The sequence below is a fragment of the Rattus norvegicus genome, chromosome 19 (genome assembly GCF_036323735.1).
Source record: "Rattus norvegicus strain BN/NHsdMcwi chromosome 19, GRCr8, whole genome shotgun sequence".
Classification (NCBI taxonomy): domain Eukaryota; kingdom Metazoa; phylum Chordata; class Mammalia; order Rodentia; family Muridae; genus Rattus; species Rattus norvegicus.
Window position 1 is genome coordinate 57,620,999 of NC_086037.1, and position 21,030 is coordinate 57,642,028.

Below are 21,030 nucleotides of genomic sequence, written 5' to 3' on the forward strand. Positions count from 1 at the left end.
AAATTGATAACGTAGAGCACAGTTGCTTTGTGCTGTAGTCTGGATGCTCGCCTCCTCCAAGCCTTGCAGGTTGGAACCCTAATCTTTAAGGCTGTGGCCTTCTGGGCGTAGGGAATGCAGGGATATGATTGGGTTCAGGGTGTTCATGGCAATAAGACTAGTACATTTCTCAAAAAGACTCATGGGAGCTATGGGAGGTCCTCTGTCCTTTCTACCATGTGAGGATTTAGTAGAAAGACCGAATTCTACAGTGCAAGGTGTGGTCCTAAGCAGAGATTTAATCTGCCGGTCTTAACTTTAGACATTTTAGGCCCCAGAATTAGAATGATTGGAAATAGACTTCAAAGATAATTATTTGACACCTTCATATTCATATATAGTAGATTTTAGTAATTTTCCACCCTCCTTCAGCTTTCTTATCTGTTTTTCTTTTCCACTAAATCATTTCTTCCTCCCAATAAGATGCCCTGCTTTCATATCTTCTGTCCCTGGGCGCTAGGTATGACCCATTGAGTCTAGAATTGCTTGCATGGGTCTGGGTAGGGTAGTCGCTGGAGCATATGCAACTTACCGGTGGCTAGAGCACTAAAGAAAATATTTGACAGTCCTTCTCCCAGCAACTATTAAGAGCTAATAGTCCCTGAGGGAGGACTGGGGCCTCATGAGTCCCCTCCTTCATCCATGATGAAATGTTGATGGGCAGGACCCAATCTTGTGTACCTTTGTGCCGGTAAACATAGCTGCAATAGAGTTCAAGAACGGTGAATATGCAATATCCAGAGGATTTATTAATATTAATAATAACATTATTAATCATTATTATTTGCTGTGTATCCCTCTGTCCTCCGGCTCATAAACTTTTTCTGTTTACGATTTGAAAACCTTCCTTGAGCTTTGGAAAGCGTGGTCTATATATCCCGTCAGGGCCAATGACATCAGCATCATACATTCTAGGCATTTGACCAGTTACTGCGTTCTACATTCGCTCAGGACCACTGTAGTGGGACTCTTCTTTGGTGAAGGCCAAGTCCAGCACTAACAGGAGCATTTAGAAGACCAGTTGGGAAAAGACAATTATAGTAGTAGGCTCTCCTCTTGTGCCTCTGACTTACAGGACTGTGGAGCAGGCCTGGAATCAAACACAAAACAAATAAAACGAAAACAACCAAAAACAGAACAAACCCTCCCAAACAAAGCAACATCAACAAACCCACATGCACAAAACAGAAAAACAGACTTGGTGTGGGTTCCTCAGTTAGCTTGTGAGTACAGCCCAGTGGACTAAAAGACATTATTTCTTCTCCTTCTTAACCCTAGCAGACACTTCTAAGTTTATGTTCTTCCTGAAAACTTGTGAGATTAAATAGGAAGCTGTAAAGAGAAGGACTTCTTTCTGCCATAGGAAGGCGGCAGACTTAGCCTTGCAGACCCATTAGCTGCTTTTCCTGTTACAGCAACCAAACTCCTAATGAGGCCACTCAAGGGGAGAGATTTGATTTGGCTTATGGTTTGCAGAACTACGACAGTATTCATGGAAGCCATGACTCTAGGCAGTTCTGTGGCTGAGGGAAAGGGTAGCAGTTGCTTGCTCATATCTTGGGAGACCAGAAAGAGAGACAGGCCATGAAGCAGAATTGTGCTGTAGACTCGAAGGTCTACACACCTCGGAACAGCCATTCCTCCAGCGAACCCACTCCTCTAAAACCTTTTGCTGTATTGAACAGCTGGAACCGGGAGCAAGCGTTCAACTGTGTGAGCCTGCGGGAGACTTTTCACGTTCTAATCGCAGTAGCGTGCACTTGAAATGCACACTCTAGGCTGCTTTCACCTGTGAGGTGAGAAAACCAATTTCCTGCAGTTCTGAGGTGCACCTAATGGACTCTGACTGTAAACCGAACTCTGAAGGAAGGGATAAATTTGTTAGTGCAATACAATTTTTTTTGAAGGAGTAAAGAAAAAGGAGAAATGTCATAATTAAAATTATGACCTCAAAAATAAACAAAAGGAAAACAAAAAGAGAGAAAAATGAGACATTTAAACCCATGCGTTTCTTGCTGGCAACTGGATCCCAGTATTTATAAACTGAGGCAGGAGGATGCTGAGTTTGAAGCCAGCCTTGGCTACACAGTGAGGCCCTGTCCTTCTTAAAGAACAAAACAAAACCAACGAAGAAATCTGTGTGCTTCTTTATGAATTTTGATGGTATGTAAAAAACATTTTTTTCATAACAGACTGAAGACTGTCTCGTAGGGATAGCTGATGCATTTAAAACTTGACAGTAAGCCTTGAAATTTTCATTTATAAGGTACTGCAGGATCAGACCTCCACCCTACAGACGTTCTGAAAAGTTTCTCTGTGAGCATTGAGTTAAAAAACCGAATCCTGGTTATTTGGGGATTTCACAAAGGTAAACAGGTTGGGCGGCAGAAAGCAAATGCTTTCTGTCTACTTTAGATGTGAAAAATAGTAACGTTATATTTTTCTAAATGACTTTGCAGTGGGAAGATGTTTTAAGGTCTCTGAGTGTTCCTAAAGGATGCTTCTGCCAGCCACAGCAACTGCCTGCCCTTCCTGTAGTAATGTCTTAATTTTTAAAAAAAAATATTAAAAAAAAAGAAAACCGGCTATTTAAAAAACCTCACGTTCTACAGTCTTCAGCTTCAGGATTCTGTCAGAGAGAGGGAGAGAGCTGCTAAAATTTTTACTGTGCCAGGGAAGAGATTTGTATTACTTATGCAAATTATATATATTTTATATTTTCACTTCATGTTTAAAAATTTAAATAACCTAGGAGCCAATCAGGTAAAAAATCAAACACTGCTGTCCACAGGCATTCCCCGAGTCATTCACCCATCTGCTGTCACTGTCAGTGTGGGAATCTCTTCCTCCCCGTCCCTTACGCTGAGATCCTTGCAGTGCATCTATCTGAATGTGTGAAATTCTGTTAATTTTAGGGGGGAAATGTGGTGTCTTTTGGAAGGTCATTTAATTAATCATCCACCTGTTCACTTGGCAAGGGATTGTAAGTACAGATTACATTATTCTGCCAGTGGCACCCAGGAAATAGAATCAAGGATATGTGCTAAACTGATAGTGTCACTTTAGAATCCAGTATCTGGAGACCAGCATCTCAGCTATGCTTGCAAATGAGCTGGTTAACAGGCACACATACACATACACACACACATGCATGTGTGCACACATATGTATATGTGCCTAAGGTCACCATAACATGAATATACAGGCATGTATACACATATCAAGGTCTAGGGTATTCATGATCCAGGCAAACAGAAGACATGTTCACACGTGTACACACATCAGTGCCTGGGGTCATCATAACAGACGCATATACTTGTGTTCACATGCACGCACACACATACCAATGCCTAGGGTCTGTGTGACACGTGCATATATGTTTATATGGTGTGTGCATGGGCTTACACACAAACACAGCCGTGCCTGTTGGCTGTACACTGAAAGATTTAATGTGGAGCTCAAGTTGGGGAAGACTACCCTGCCTCGACCCTCCTAAAAGAAAAATTCGACCACATGGATGTCCAAATTTTAGGTAGGTTCTCATGATCTACTCAGAAATGCAAGCCACTAAGGTGGGCATGGTGGGATAACCTTTCTTACCTAATCCTTAGTAAAAATATTTTGACCAGTGAAACAGGAAACAGGCTGCAGCTTTCTGAAAGGGCTGATGGTCAGAGTTGAAGGATCAGTACGGTTGAATACTATTTTCCTATTATATTCGGGGAAACGGCTGCAGCCCAGGCAGGTACACAGCAGAACTGCACCAGTAAGCAACAGTGATGACGAAAAGTCCACGAAGAACATTCCCGGGGATCAAGTATGTCTGAGACACCTACTTTGAGGCAAACTGGATTTCACTGTAGCTGGAGGGACGCGTAGGATGGTTTAGTGGAGCACTCCTGCTAGCAGGGTACGATAAATAAGTCTGAAAAGGGGTAAACAGGAAAGGACCCTCCCTCCTGCAGAGGACGAGAAACCCAGAGAAGGAAGAACAGGAAGATCTGACGTTATCACGAACAAGGCCGTCTCTGGTGGAGGCGGTAAGGAGAGCCGAAACAGGAAGTGACTGTACACAGTTGTCTTCCTTGCAACGAATGGCTTTAATCAGGACTGAGTCAGACCTTTTCAAGGAGAGTCAGTGGGGCTACATCCCAGTGGTGAGTTTTAAGACCAGGTTTTGATGACCGTTCTGATGGGAACATGCTTTGTGAGACTGGATGGTGGTAGTAGAGACGGTAAGACATGTTGTCTCAGTGACCATGCACCCATCAACAAGTAAGTGAGGGGAAGAGGTTATTTTTGGTTTATGGCTTGAGAGTTAAGTCCATCATGGAGGGGACACTGTGGCAGCCAGAGCCTCGGCCAGGAAGCAGAGTTTGACAGACCCCACAGAGCTGAGCTTGGTTTCTCCACTTGACACTTCTATTCAGGGGAGGGTCCCAACCCACACTGACAGTCAGTCTTTCTTCCTGGAAAACCATCTCACGGATGCGCGCCAACGTTTGTTTCTTAGCTGGTGCCAAATACAGTCGAGTAGAAGAAGAGGATTAGCTCGCACAGGTGCCAGGTTTCAGATTTAATTTGCAGGTAGAAATGTACAGCTGTGGAAAAGCGTGTGGCCTGCCAGCCCGAAAACCGGGAGAATGGGATGCTGACGGAACAGGAGAAACGCACCGATCACTCAGGGAGTTAATGACAGTTGATTTCAAAACCCGCAACATTATTTTAAAAGAATGTAGTAGAAAAATACTTTGGTAAATAGTACTACCAATTAGCAATACTGGAACCTGCTGCCTGCCTCTTAGCCTTCCCGGCTGGTCCCTTGTTGATTGAGTAGCTTTAAGGAGACGAGCATCATCAGCCTGCATAGGAAATAGCATCTTTCCTATGTCATTCCTACATATACAAATTAGGATAGTGTAACCAAAAAGAAAGGAAGAATTGGAGGAGGGGGTGGAAAAGAAATAATGATGAAATATGAGTGATGGGAAAGGTTTCTCTTTCACACTGATTTCTTCATTTGCAAAGTCCCATGATGTGGCAGATAAACAGACCTCCGGGCTGGAGGTATGACTCAGCACATAAGAACACTGGCTGCTCTTGTGGATGTCACATATATGGTTCCCGGCCCCCATAGGGACTCTTACAACGGAAATTCCAATTTCAGTGGATCTGGTGCCCTCTTCTGCATTTCCCAAGCACCAGCCATGTACACGGCTTGCGAACCTACACACAGACACGTATAAAATAAAAATAAAGAAATCTTTAAAAGCGTTTTAAGTAGCCAGGGTTTCGAGTTCTATGAATGTTGCCAGGAAGTGATACATGAGCGAATGTGCCCTAATACTGCGGAAGGAACATAGGCTTACTCAGGGTAATGGTTTTGCAGACGCCAGTGATTTTTTTCTCACCTTCCTGACCTTTAATTTCCTCATCTGCAATTTGACTGTGCTGGCTTAGCATCATTCCAAAGGTCTCTCTCGTTTTCCAGAGCCAGAGTCTGTAAGTCTAATCGCAGGTCTTTCCAAATTCTCATTGCTTCCAGTATCCCTTTATGGCTCTGGACAAGTCTGAGGCAGTCTGCTGATGAAGCTTAGCGACTCTTATAGAGTGTGGTTCCTACTTGGGGGAGGCTTTTGTTTATGCTAATGAGGGAGCCGAGAAAGCGCAGTAGCTGAAACAGGTGAGCAATTTCTTTGCTGAATCAGGTAATAGTTTTTCAATACTGAGAGATTATTTTCTCGCCTTCTGCACGCTAAGATTGCAGCGCTGGCAAGCCACTGGCGCGCGCACGCTTTTACGTTTAATCCGTGTTTTGCCGAAGCAATTTTTATCGAGGGTATCGTCGCTGAAAGCTGCTTTAATGGGCGCGATTGTAATTTAAAACTTCTCCTAATACAAAGAAACGGAGGTAACAGTCACTTTGTGCATGGAGAGACAAACGGTTCATCTGATTTCCTTAAAGAAAGTGGCACTTTTCACAGAGGGGGGAAAAAAGGGAAAAGGCTGGCTTTGCACACAGGCCTTCATTCCGGGTGATACTCACAGTCTCCAGATACCGAGAGATCCTTCTTTTCCTTTTCTTCCAGGGTTTTTCTGGAAACGCAAACGCGGACAGCGTCGTGTACTATAGACTCCAGCCTTCAATCAAAGCCAGGTTTCTGCGCTTCATTCCTCTGGAATGGAACCCGAAGGGCAGAATCGCGATGCGCATCGAGGTGTTCGGGTGTGCATACCGTAAGTGTTTCGTTTACCCCACGGATGGCAATAGGTATCAAAGGCGGTGCTTGAAAAGCCAAACGGTACCCTGAAATCAACTCTGTCCGTATGAAGAAAGACGCCGGACGGGAAAGATTTCAGCGCAAGACGACTCTTGGGACCACACTGTGCTAATTTTTATAGGAGTGTTCAACTTTTACATTTTAATTCAGGGATGAAGTAAGTGTGTGTGTGCGTGTGTGTGTGTGTGTGTGTGTGTGTGTGTGTGTGTGTACATTACAAAGCTATCATTACTAAAGCAGTCTGAGTATTTGAATATTGCATCTTCCCCAGTATACTTGAAGCTTCATGTTGGGACCCCGTCTTTTAAGAAAGGAGAAAAAGCTGTGTGGTGGTGGTGCCCACTTAGCACTTGGGGGGGCAGAAACACGTGGATCTCTATGAGTTCAAGGCCAGGCTGCTCTACAGAGAGAGTTCCAGGACAGCCGGGACTACACAGAGAAACCCTGTCCCAAAAAGAAAAGAGGTGTTAGGCCATTTAGTATGTAGGACCAGCCAGCTTGTACGAAAGCTGAGTCTTTTTCTCTGTAGCCTAAAAAATAGTATCCCAAGGAACTCATTTTTAAATATGCTGTGCCCTCAGAATAAATTAAAAGAGACAGGGAAGACCTCTGCCAGAATATAAATGTCTTTGAAGTGATTTCACATAAAAAAAAGAAAAGAAAAGTAGAAACCACAGATTTCACTTAGGTTCCCCCTAATGAGGCATCTTATTACATGTTTTTGTTTGTTTATTTATTTGTTTTTTTTTTCATGTGGGGAAGAGACTACTCGAGCCATACCACCTGTGAGGGACTCTGTTATTATAGACTACTAAGTCAGTTAACACAATCTACAGCAATCAGGCAAACAAGCTGGGGTTTGGAAAGATTCATGTGTTGACCCAGTGTCTTACAACTAACACTTGGGAAACTCCAGGATCAAACCCAGGACTGTTTGATTTTACTACATCATTACCCCTCTAGTGAAATTTTTTTCAAGATTTATTTTATGTATATAAGTACACCATAACTGTCTTCAGACAAGCCAGAAGAGGGCATCGGATCCCATTACAGATGGTTGTGAGCCACTATGTGGTTGCTGGGAATTGAACTCAGGACCTCTGGAAGAGCAGCCAGTGCTCTTAAACACTGAGCCACCTCTCCAGCCCTCTAGTGAAATTTTATTTATTTTTATTTTTTTATTGTATTTTTTGCCACTAAAGTTTTATGTCACCTCAGGATATTATCCTGGCTAGGTTCTGCTTCCTTTTACTAACAGGAAAGAAAAGCAAATGTCATAAAGAAGTCAGTTGAGTGGAAGAGGTCTTCAAAATTTTGGTTTTTTTTTATTAGTTTATGGAGGTTGATGTCTATATGCAGGTTAGGGCTGGCACCAGTTAGGTCAAGGCCATGATTGGACAGTAAGAAATAAGGCCGGGACAAAGTTTTTGTAAGGCAGGAGAGAAGGAGGAGAGAGAAGGTGGAGATGGAGAAAGATGACCCCAGATCGGGGTGGTCTTGAATTGCCAAGGTAGTTGGGATGGATCTCTGTAGGCAAATTTATCTAGGTGGGTGGTTTATATCTTTATCAATTGGTTGTATGTTTATTGTGTGGGTGTATTGTGGATTGAGAATTCAACATATAAATCTGATTGTTGGGCTGTAGTTTGTTGAGTCTTGATTTTAACGCGTTGCTGGGAGTTTATACCGTAACTACTCAGACGTGTATGCTGGGAATGTAAACAGAGCAGCAGCAGAGCGGTTGGTTCGCAGAGAATTAGGAAGGGTAGCCGCTGCTGCTGGGAATGTAAGCAGAGTCCACAGTAAGAGAGCTGTGAGTGAGGGCAGGGCGGCTTGACTGGGTACGTAGCTGGGACTGCTCGAAGACTGTCCGGGTCAGAGTGCTTAGGGGCAGCGTGGAGCCGCTGAGATAAATTAGTGCTAGTTCCGGTGGCATGCTGGAGCCGGAACTAGCTAGTGCGCAACCGCTAGGGTACGCACGGGAACCGGCCGCACCCTTTTTTATTTTTACCACAACAAGTTTAGCTGTGTATCTCTGTGTGGATATGTGTATATATGCGAGGATGTGAAAATCCCTTTGGAGGTCAGAAGACAGCGTCAGATTCCCTGGCGCTTGAGTTACAGGGAGCTGTGAGTCAACCAGTGTGGTTTCTCAGGAGGGAGCTAGGGTCCTCTGGAAGTGCAGCTTATGCTCTTAGTTGGTAGGTCAACCTTCCAGACCATTGATGAAATTTGAAAAACTCTGTCTGGCCAAGAGGTCATATTGTACAGACTGCTTGGGGCTCCTGGTATTTTAACGATGTACCTGCTACCCAATGATATCATCAGTCAACAGGATTTTTCCCCCTTTAGGCTTCTAGAACAATTGTAATGATATTTGATGTAACAGTAATTTAATTAGCAATGGCGCCAATAACAGTATTAATAGCATTAATATTTCTAATGCTAAAAAAAAACTTGCCTGAGTGCTTATTACATGCACTAGGGTGTTTCTTTGTGTGTATGTGCAACATGTGTGTGTTTTTCTGCATGCTTAGGTATGTGTAGTTGCATGTGCCCATGTGTGTGGAGGCCAGAGGTTGTCATCAGGGGTCTTCCTCTATTATTTTTCTTTGTTTCTTGTTTGCTTGCATCTCTCTCTGTCTCTCTCTCTGTCTGTCTCTCTCTCTGTCTCTGTCTCTTTCTGTCTCTGTCTTTCTGACTCTCTGTCTCTGTCTTCTGTCTCTCTGTCTCTGTCTCTGTCTCTCTCCCTCTCTCTGTCTCTCTCTGTGTCTCTCTGTCTCTCTCTGTCTTTCTCTCTCGCTCTCTCTATCATATAGAACCTGGAGTTCACTGACTCCAGTAGACTTTCTTGGGAGCCCACAGAGATTCTTCTGTGCCTCCATTCCAATGCTGTGACTATAGACACGTACCACTGTGTCAGGCTTTTCACGTGGGTGCTTCTTATAGACACTGTACAAAGACATGCATGATGTCTCAAAGGAACCCAAGAAGCCATCCCATGATAACTCTTCCGTTTTTCCCTTTGCACAAAAGAGAACGAAGGCTTGGGTCGGTTGACTTTCACACGCTACACGGACAGGAAGTGGCAGAGCTGGGCTTACAGCCAAGGCTCCTGGAGCCCAGGACTTGAGCTATTGCGTCCTCCAGCTGCGGGATCAGCGAGATGAGTTCTGGGGTAGCTTTCTTTTCACCATCTGCCCAGCTGGACCGCTGGCTTTCTTGGCTTCCATGGTGCCTCTTAGCTGCTCTGGGTGTGTCAGTTTCTTATTTTATAATTTCCAGACCTGGAAAACAAATCACCCTTTAAAAAATAGCCTACAGTAATCAAGTTCCAGAAGCTAGAACTTGGACAAACAGACGTATTTCTGAAATGTTGTTTTATTATTATTGTTGTTGTTGTTTTTGTTGTTATTTATTGGGGGATTAAATTTAGCACCTGCTATGCACTAGACAAGTGCTCTACCATAGTCCATTTCCCCAGCCTGTCTTTATATCCTGGAAGTTAGCCAAACTCATACATGCATCAGGTGGCCAACGAAGGGAAAGAAAACCAGACTGCTTTGTGTTGACAACTGCATTCTGTATGGATCATTCATTATGCAAAATATTTACCATAGCGGAGTAAGAGCTGACATTGCTTGTGGACACACTGTGATATGGATCATATTTTTTTCAACACAGTCTAATCTAATTCTTACGTTTCCCTGGGTAAACTGAGTCCTGACGAAATGAAGCACCTTTTGAATTTTGACTGTCAATCCCATGCTGTTTTGCTGAAACCGAATTGTTACTTATAATGCCTGCAGGACAGTGCCTACTGACGTTGACAGTTCTTTGGGTTCTCTCTGATGCCACCTGACTGTGGATAAGCTAAGTGATTCCCCAGTGTCCGAGGTCTATGACTCTTTGGAACACTCTTTTTTCTTTCTTTATTTTTTGTGAGTATGTTTACTGTTTTGAGAACCAGCACTTTACCAGCCTGCCAATCAGTCTCCTGTTCTCACTGACCCGTGACATAAGTACTAGCATAGTTTAAAGTCAAAAACATAGAATAAAATGCTATGATAGGAACTGATATAAAATGATAGCTGTGCGGTTTTAAGTTATTAAAAGATACAAAGTAATAAGTTTAATGGGTAGATAGTCTCATAAGACAGCAGCTAGAAACCAACTTAAAATTGGCATGGATGTTAGTGACTGGGCTGGATATATTGACTTTAATCCCTCGACTGAATGATCCTCAGGATCACATTTTCCCAACTATTTATGTCATCATTCTTTCATGAATATTAATTTATTACACATGATACCATAAAGTCAACGCATGTTGAACAGCTATTATGAGCCAAAGAGCATTACATGTAGGTATTTTCTCATTTAGTTTGAATAACACAGAGGAATAGGTACTCGGATCTCACTATTTTATGCAGGAATAGAAGGAGACAAGCAGAATTTCCTACCTAACGAGCCATAGACCTGCTTTCAGTCACTGGGCATAGACATAGCCGGAAACATGGGCCTTCCTTATTCTTGAATGAAAGGGCAAAGCACTCAGTGCTATGATTTGTCTGTTAACTCTTTTGAGTGGTGTAGACAAGATCAGGCTGAATTTGTATTAGACATAGGAGAACATTCTTCTACACCATCTTTAGATAGGAAACAGTGGTATTTGGGGTGAGGGCAAGGTCTTCCTTCTGGATCACAGCCATGAGATGGCCATCTCTGCTCAGTGAAGCAAGCCTCCTCTGGTTGTTTCTTCCTATATGTACTCACCTAACATAGTTTGTGGATAGGCTTTGTCTGGGCCGTTTATTCAAGAGCACTGCCCATCAAAGTGCCTTACATCTGACATAGAAGAAAGGGGACTATAGAAAAATTAGGAACTTGGTCCAAGATCAGACAACACGAGTTAGACCTAAGATCTAAAATGAGTGACGTCACTGTCCAAAGGTAGTATTCTTCACAACTACTTGGATCTTCTATCTATTCACAAATAAGTATTACTAACATTGTTTTCTAGGAGAAACTTTTACTACATATTGTATACTATGTATTATATTTTAAGTACATAGTATACTATATATACTATTTATAAAGTATACATATATACTATATTGTATAAAATATACTATACAGATAAATTCTAAGATAGCATATATCTTATCAATTATAGATAGGCAGTGCAATGTTGAAATACAGTGTACTCATTAAATGCAACCTAATGTAGCTTGCGAAATGCTGTAGCGTTTAAAAGTGAGGAACAAAGAAGTTGATAACAGTACATTTTGAAATTAAGATGTATTTTCACATAGGAATCTTGGAGGAGATCCCAGACAGAAAAAATGTGATTCTATTCAGTCAAATGCAGGAAAGAGGGTTGATGGGTCATGGAATAATTGATTTTATTCCATGAAAAAGCGATTCTATTCAGTGAAATAAAGGAAAGAATGTTGATGGGTCATGTGATAATTAGCTTCAATTCTCAACTTGATCCAACCTGGAATCAGCTGGGAAGAGAGTTTCAGTGAAGAGGTTGCCTATATGGTTGGTAGACATGTCTGAGGGGAGATTTCAATTATGTCAGTTTATGTAGGAGGTGCCAGCCCCTTGTGGGAGGCATCATTCCTTAGGCTAGAGGAGCAGTTTGCATTTGTCAGTGATGACTCAGACTAAAATGATGATTATAGGTTAGAGGGTTAAATATGTAGGTAGAAACAGAATTTGAGACTTTTGATGCCATCTGTACAAGGCAACTTGTGTACCATACTGTAGCATTAATCAATGGAGAGAGAGAGAGGGAGGGAGGGGGGAGGAAGGGAGGGAGGAAGGGAGGGGGAGGGAGGGAGAGAGAGAGAGAGAGAGAGAGAGAGAGAGAGAGAGAGAGAGAGAATATCAAGAGTTCCCTGAGGATACTGAAGCATCAAAACTCGGTCACTGTGTAAGGGGACACTGAGTCATTGCATTTGGAAAACTGAGAAGGTGGTATCATCTACTGGGACAGGGCATTGGAGAACAAATAGGCTGTTGAAGAGAACAGAGGGATAATTAATCCTGTTGCTAACTCATTGAGTTCGAGTGCCTATGAAATATGGAGCCAACTCCAAGCCTCTAGGTTGACAATATAGAGCCAAAACATTCATAAATTAATTCCTTAGTAAATCATAAAATGTTCTTCTGTGTCACTGCTAACAAAATAACGAAGTGTTAAATTTTAATAACTGTGCATCTGAAAAATGGAAATGCTTCTCTACAACTTGAGCAGGCCATCTATGTACTTATTTACTTTTATAATTAGTATATTTTGTCACATTTAGTGCAGCCATACATATATGTGCATGCATGTGCACGTGTATGTGTGTGTGTGTGTGTGTGTGTATGTGTGTGTGCGCGCGCGCACTCACATGCACACCCATGTGCATGCAGAATGGTGCACATGTGGAGGTCAGAGACAAACTCTCAGGACCCAGTTCTCTCTTTCCTTCCACATAGGTCCTAAGGTTCAAACTTAGGTTGTCAGGCTTGGCAGCAAGTACCTTTACCCAGTGAGCCCTATTTTTCACATTTTTAAAACCACCTTCTCCACATTGTGTCTAATACATGTGCCTACTAAAGTTATAGACTCACGCCGTCCTGTGATTATTTCATGGAAAATGGCTACTGTGAGACCCACATGCACTTTTATTGCCCTCTGCCCCAACAAGTTAGAGCAACAACCGATTATGAAGAGATGCCCGGTACGTGGAAAATCCGTATTAAAGAGCCTGGTCTATTTTAATGTCAGCGAACCTGAAGTTGTCTCCTGAGCAATGAGTGAAGCAGAAGCTAAATTTTATGGCATCAAAGAGAAAGTATAAATTTTAGATAATGTTGGGCCCTGCAGTTGTGAGCACATTTATAGATCCAGAGAAGAGATGGATGGAAGGAAGAAGTCATGGAAGACCGGAAGGGAAAAAGAGAGTTAAGCCTTTGATGATTAGATGAGGGGATACTATGTGTTCCAAAGGCAAACGCAGGGGTGCAAGTAAAATCAGAAAATTGCTGGGTGCATGTATTTAGCATGCCCTAAGGGGTGGAGGTTAGACCACAGGAGGTCATGTTCATAATTCTGAGTGTTTTGCCTCATCATTTGTTCTTAATCTGCACTTAAAAGTCCTTGTCTATAATCTTGAGTAAGGATCCTGACTTTGTAGCCCATGGTCTTTTTTTATTGCTTGACCACAGAATAAAAATATCCAACTATTTAGCCACACTGAAACTAATTTCTGTTGCTGCGACATGCCATGATTTCATGATATTTCTAGCCCGAGGGGTTTTGCATGGTGCCGATAGCAATTGCTCCATACTCTGCCTTCTTTCTCCCACCCAGATAATTACCTTTCCCCAGCGAGTAATAGGTGTTCTCAACTTCCCTGATAGGCCACTTTCAGACCTCGGGATGTCACGAAGCAGTCTTTCTTCTCCACAGTGTGTACTCATTGTCCTGCTTCACAACAGGTTCCTCTTTCTGTCAATCAGTCTTCCTGGTAGACAGAAGAGTGAACAGAGGCATTTTGATGATGCTTTCCACATCCTCTAAGCAGCATGTCCAACCTCTAACAGTGAGGAACGGGGCATAGGGAGAACCACATGAGAAGACTTGATGAGAAGAAATGTAGAAAAGCACTGAGCTATGGTATCTAATGGCTTAAATATTGACTACGTGAGAGGAAATTATGGGGTTTATTCATTGAAGAGAACATGAGTCAATCATTATGAAGCTCACACTAACTTAAAAAAAAATAGAAGTGCACATTTAATCATGCCCTAAACCCTGAAAGCTGGAGTTATACACTGTGAGCTAGCTTCTGTTATTCTAATAGACATGAAACCATCAACCTAAGAGGGGGAAAGGGTTGCTTTGGTTCATTGGGAGTTTGGTTCACAATCTATTGGCTTGTTGATTTGGGGCCTGGGGTAAAGCTGTACTTTGCTGCAACAGCATGTAGTCAAGCTGCTCATCTCATAGTTGGGGCGTGAATAAAAGAGAGAAAAGGCAGAGGGTTCACAGTGTCTTTTGAAGCATGTGAAACACTGGCTATTAGACTGTATTACTTAATGTTTCCGCCTGTATTAGGAGCAAGCCTTGACTACGAAGACCTTCAGAGGACACTTAAAATCCAGAGTATAACAGTGTCATCACTAGATTACAGCTTACCACGGGTGAAAATAATACTTGTCTTAGTCACTGTTTTATTGCTGTGAAGAGACACCATGACCATGGCAACTCTTATAAAAAGTATTTATGTAATTGTGGGCTTGCTTACAGCCCCACAGGTTTAGCCAATTAACATCATGGCAGGGGCATGGCAAGAGCATAACAGCTCTAATGGCACTGGAACAGTAGCTGAGAACTGCATCCTGATCCTCAAGCAGAGAAAGCACTGGGCCAAATGTAGGTTTTCAAAACCTCAAAGCCCACCTTCTGTGATGCACTTACTCCAACAAGGCCACACCTTCTAATCCTTCTCAAAAGATGCCACTTCCTGGACTAAATGTTCAAATGTATGGGTCAATGGGGGACAATTTTACTCAAACTACTATAATAAAGAAAGAAAAGATAGTAATTTTTCTGCTTTAAGGATTCTATCTCTTCAATCATGTGCCTAGCTAGGACAGAAAATTAAAAGCCGTTCATTTATGAAAAAAGAAAGTTGTAATTGAATTGAACCCATATGCATTGAGCAAGTTTCTCATGATAACTGCTGAAAGTTTGACCAGGTAACTTAGACACAGCTCCTTGTCTAACTGCTCCTCCATAAGACATTGCTGAAGGATCCTATTTTGTGTCAGAAAAGGAAGCCAGCATCTAGTGGGCCTAAATTCTCTCATTCTTTGTAAAGCTTCTATATGGTCCTAATATTTTTCCTTGGCAAGTAATATTCTATCAATGCTGCCACGCAACTAGCATTACAATGCTAGAAGAAAGAAGAAAATGATGAAAATCTTCAGAAGTGTGTGCAAAGAATTCAGAAGTAATTGAGCAGGCTCCTACCATCCCACAACAGAAACATTTGGCATCAGGGGAGGAGGTATTTACAGGACTTTAAAACATATCAAGTATATGTAAAGGAAGGGTTTCATGACAGTGTTTGTTTTTAAGGTTTATTTTTAGTTTTGAAAATTATATGTACATGCATTTCAATGTGCATGTGAGCACAGTGTCCATGGAAGCCAGAAGAGGAAGTTGGACCCTTTGGAACTGGAGATACAGGTGTTTGCTAGGTGTTAGATGCGGATGTGGGGACCAAATTTGGAACTTCAGCAAGAAGGCAATAACTTTTAACTGTCAAGACATTTCTATAGCTCATGCTTTTAATAATATACTACCTTCTCTCTCTCATATAATATATATATATATATATTAGTTTAATGGTGACTCTGTGTGTGTGTGTGTGTGTGTGTGTGTGTGTGTGTGCGTGCGCGCGCGCGCATGTGCGTGTACATATTGGAGGATAATTTGTGAGAAATAATTCCCTCATTCTACCATGTGGGTCCCATGGACTGAAATCAGGTCATTGGGTCATCAGGTCATCAGGTTTGGCAGGAAGCCCTTTACCTACTATCTCACTGGTCCCATGATAATAATTTTTAACAGCCCTATTAGTCACATATGAGAGACATTAAGGTGCCAATTTCTTATTTTGAAATGTAATAAAATAAAACCTATGTTTCTTTCGTAATCTTCAGAATATTCTGTAATATGAAGTTATCAAATATAACACGGAATGTTTCTTTTTTTCCTTTTAACTAGGAATTAATATTAAAAATATTATAGTATTAAAAACATGCCCATTTGGCGACCTTGGATAAATGAATGGATTACAGTAATTACAAATGTTTGAAGAAAGGATGAATGACTTCGTTTTTGGTATGTTGAGTAAGAAGAGCGTTTATTGGGTTGACATAGTGCCCATAACAAGTAAACATACTAGATAGATTTTTTTTTTTATAAACTGCCTCAGAGCTCTGAAATTCATTTAAAAGCAGGTAGAAACTTGAAAGCATTGGATTCTATAAAGCCAAGAAGCACATTCCAGGAGATTCATAATCAACTGGCAATTTTCTAAGGACAAGTGGAACGTTTATCAGTCATTGCAGACTTGGGAGACAGAGGCCAGAGTTCCAGGTTTCCAGAGAGGCCAGAAATTGAGAAGGGAAATCCAAATAAAGGTTATCAATGGAGAGCTCAAGCTCCCTCCACCCCAGTCCTTGGTTGATTTTTGGTTGACCTAGGATGTCATACCCAGGAGACAGCGGGAGATGCAGAGGATACAGTTTTAGAGACTTAGCATCCATGTAATATTCAGAAGGCCACTCTTGCAGCTCATGCTCTTCCAGGTAGAGGAGCAGTTGAACACATTGAGCTTTGAACTGGAAGACCATAGTGACACTGACTGGAAAGCCCTGGCCATACTTGAGGATCAATGGTTAACTCCTAAGAGGAAGAAAAAAAAAGCCCCAAATACAGAAACTCACAGGCAGGTCATCCTATGGTCAGGGTGACCTTCTTAGAACAGTACTTCCTGTTGGCTATTTTAATTTCCTTCCTCTATGTCAACCCTGCAGTCTTCTCTGCCTTCCAAGGGGACTCATTCACTATCTTTCATTTCCTTGCCTGACCTCCATTCACATATGTGTTTAGCTTAGATATCTTATCAGCAGAGATGTACCTCGCTGCCAATGTAATTTAAATGTATCTACTCCAATCCTTTCTGTAACTCCGCTTTCACATATTAATAATTTTGAAAGTACTTCTACACTTGGTAAGTAGATTAGTGTCCTTCCCTTTAGATTGGGGGACTGATGAGGACAGGATGTGATCACTGTTCATATGGTGGCTTCCATGGTGACACGTGGCATAATCTATGTGCAATAATAACAATTGACAAATAGATGGATGAAAAGTATTTTTATATAGTTTCTAGAGAGATGGCTCTGTAGTTAAGAACATGTCCAGCTCCTTCAGAAGGTCCAACTTCCCTTTCCTGCATCCATAATCAGGAGACACATAGTCACCTGTAATTCCACTTCCAGGCATCTGGTATCCTCTCTCGCCATAGAGGACACTGCATACGTGCATAAACCTAACACAGACATATACACATATTTAAAAATGAATCTTTAAAGATATTTTCATGTAAAGGAAATAATGAGATCGTTCATGAAAGCAAATCCGTTATATGCAGAACGTAATAGAGACACCACCGAGATGAATGAATGATTGTAGCTGTTCTTATCAAAATGGTATGACTGCCATCCAGGTTGGGACGCTGTGGTACTTCTGTTTGATCTCCAGAGAACTTGGTAATATGAAGCATGACATTTGATCTCTTCACCTTTCATGTTAAGGACAAAAGTATTTAGGTGACTTAGGCAACTTACTAGAAGTTACCAATAAAACCAGAGACTGAAACACAACTTGGATCTTCCCACAAGCCACGAAAATGGCCTCGCCAGAGCAAATGCTCCCAGTTTCATCCACCCAGAAAGTCAGTGTCATTGGATATTTAAGCACGGACATCATGCTCAGCACCTCAACCTCTCACTGACTTTACCTCCATTTATTTAAAGCCATGGCAGAGGAGTCATCGTGTTTTGTGGTTCTGTGTAGAGCTTGCTGCCATCCCTCCTTCCGTTTTATGATATTCATTTGAGTTGTTTTAGAAGTAGGAGTCCCTTAAATCATCCTTGGCTCCTTTGTGCTTCTATGCAAAAATAGTATAACCCATTTCCTGTTGATTTCTTGAGTGCTTGGTCTCCAACCTGATTCAGTAATGCGGGTCTCAAGTGCCTATCCATCACCCTGCTGCTTGAATATCTCACTATGTAATAGTTGAATGGTGACTCCATTTGATTTATACTCCTTAGTTTAGTAATTCATGGGTAATAATTCTCACATAAAGAAACAGTATGATTGCTGTTAAAAGCTGACTTCACTTTTAACCAAAAAGCACTTGGCCTCTAGCCCCTTAATCTAGCTCATAGAAGGTCTGTATTAATTTTATTCTTTGATCTTTAAAGATAAAACTCTTTTAGTGGTGGGTGTGTGTGTGCATCTCTCTCTCTCTCTCTCTCTCTCTCTCTGTGTGTGTGTGTGTGTGTGTGTGTGTGTGTGTGTCTGAATATATTCACAACTGGTTACTGATGCCCTTGGAGGCCAAAGGTGGGTGTCAGATACTCCTGGATTTGTAGTTAGTCATGAGAAGCCTGATATGGTGTCAGTGATTCAAAACAGGGTCTTCTGCAACAAGTTTTAAATGCTGAGACATCTTTCCATCCCCTAAAGATAAAATTCTTATTTGATTTATATTTTGGAGGGCAATTCTACCCTAAATGAACAGAAGACTTAATTATCTTTTTCAAGAAGAATCCTTTCTTGACCTTTAAATAAAATTAATTTTCTCTTATTGAAGGAATGATTTTCCAGTTCATGCATTTTCTATTCCAATCTTTCTCTTTTAAGTTTTTAGTCATCTGTCCTCATCAATAATGCTATGATTCATAGCGTAACTCGCAGAATCAATTTATCCTGAAGTATCTTTCAGGGAAAAAAATCTTTCCTACCTCTGCAGCTTTCTTCAAGAACCAATCGTAGTATAAATAAATAAAATGTGTTCATTTTCCCCAGTACGATTCAGTAGGCCATGAGGTTATTTGATTTCAGAAAATAGGCCTCTGTATCCTACCTGTTCTTCTGGTCAGATCTTCTTGATGCCATCACCCACGTCAGCCTCATGAGGGGAACCTGGGTTCTTGGGTCTCAAGTTAGGAGTCCACAGCTTCTGATTCAGTGGCAACCTGGAAGAGCTCAAGGTTTATGGAGTACTCAAGAAAGAAATTATCCAGTTTGCTTATTTAAAAAATAATTAAAAACTACTTAGTGTGTTTCTCTGTGTGTGTACTGTGGCACGCTCACGGACAAAGGTCAATTGGGCAGGCGTCAGTTCTTTCCAAGTCAGTTCTGGAGATTAAATGTGGGTCATTGGAATTTGCAGAATCTTCATCTACTGAGCCATCTTGTTGGTCCAGTTTGTTTTATTATGACCGGGCCAAAGAGCTCCATTTAAAGTCACCCTCTTAGGTTTCTGTGGCTGTTCCTGTTGTGAGTAATCCAGCTGGGGTCGGGGGGAAAATTGCTTTCAAAAGTGACAGTCCTTTAAGATTAGAATGCTCACACTTTCGCAGCCGGACTGGATGTAGGGGTTAGGCAGGGAGAGTCAGCCCTAGGAGAGTAGCTCAGAATGGTAAGAGTCTTTGCACGGGAAAGTGTGGGCAGGCAGAGAGAGTGTCTGCTGTGCAAGCAGGTGAGGCGTCTCTGCAGCTCAGCTGACACCCTTCGCAGAGGATATTGTAGGTCGGCTGTCTCGCGCATCTTAGCGCTGGGGACGTCGCCCTGATGCAGAAGCAAAGCTCTGAACAAAAGCATGCGTAATTGCCTCTCAGGCATGTGTGTCTTCTCACAGATGGTGAGGTTTTTTTTTTTTTTGAAACATATAAAGAAGTGTGCACTGTTTTCACGCGATGCTTCATCTGCCTCTGTGCTTGCAGAGAGCTCTCCATAAATATGTGCTGAGGGAAGGCAGGTTGAGTGCCCACACAGCCCCTCTGAAAGACGTTTGTGTATTTTTCTATTGGAGAGCTTTCCAGTCCATGGAAGATTACACTTGTGCATCATATAAATGCAGCGGACCATATATGGAGTCACAAGGAGAACTGGTCTGGGCCTACAGTCCTTCTGAGTCTCCTCTTTCCTCAATTCTTGCTTTAAATTAAGCAGATTTGAGATGGCAGTATTCACCGAGGAGGATTCAGGTCACCAACAACTGCTGGGGCGAGTCAGCTTGAGCAGGAGCTGACAGGGAAAGAGACACAGAACCCACAGCAGGCTCAAATCACTCTCTCTGCATAACCTGGCAATGATACTGATAGCTGAAGAGCATCCCTGTGTGTGTGTATGCGTGCCTTGCGTGTGTGTGTGTGTGTGTGTGTGTGTGTGTGTGTGCTTGTGCGGGTGTGTGTCTTACATGTATATGTGTGTGTATGCCTGTGTGTACATGTGCATATCTGTCCGTGTGCATATGCATGTGTCTATGTGCATGTGGTCTGTGTGTATGTGCATGTATGCACATGTATATGTGCCTGTGTATGTATGTGTATATGCATATGTGAGTGTATATGTGTGAATATGTGAGTGTATGTGCTCTTCAGAAATTCATTATGTTTTAAAGAATCAGAAATCCACCCAGGTATTTAATTATTTTGAGCAGCTCTTTTCCTGCTCAATATCCTAATAATAAATAATAGGTTAGCGTTAGCAGCCATGAGTGCTCATTGATTACTTGTTACTATGTGGGTAAACACTCATACAACAAACCTGTGGAGAATATGCTATTAACTCTCATTTCATGCATGAAGAAGCAAGACGAAGAGGTTAAGTAATTTGCCATGAGACAGAAAACAGCCACCCCCACTATTATTGTGTGAATGTGAGATGTGCCCCACCAAGCACATGTCCCAGTGCTGCTGGCAGTAGCTATGCAGTGCTTGGCAATTTCAGGGGGTGTGGCCTGGCTGGCCAAAGTCTGCTACAAAGTCAAGGCCTCTGAAGGTTCTATATGGGGCCCTGTTTCGCCTGCTCTGTCTGCTTCCTGACCTCCTACAGTGTGAG

At 42.1% G+C, this 21,030-nt stretch overlaps 1 protein-coding gene across 2 annotated transcripts in view; it reads left to right on the top strand.

Annotated features, from left to right (window-relative positions):
• The window catches only part of Cntnap4 (contactin associated protein family member 4), a 287,727-nt gene that overhangs the window by 143,552 nt on the left and 123,145 nt on the right, over positions 1-21,030 (top strand). For both annotated transcript variants that reach the window (XM_063278059.1, NM_001107432.1), the window contains exon 4: positions 6,129-6,276. In XM_063278059.1, the coding sequence (XP_063134129.1) occupies positions 6,129-6,276 (148 nt within the window). The remainder of the gene's footprint in view (positions 1-6,128; positions 6,277-21,030) is intronic.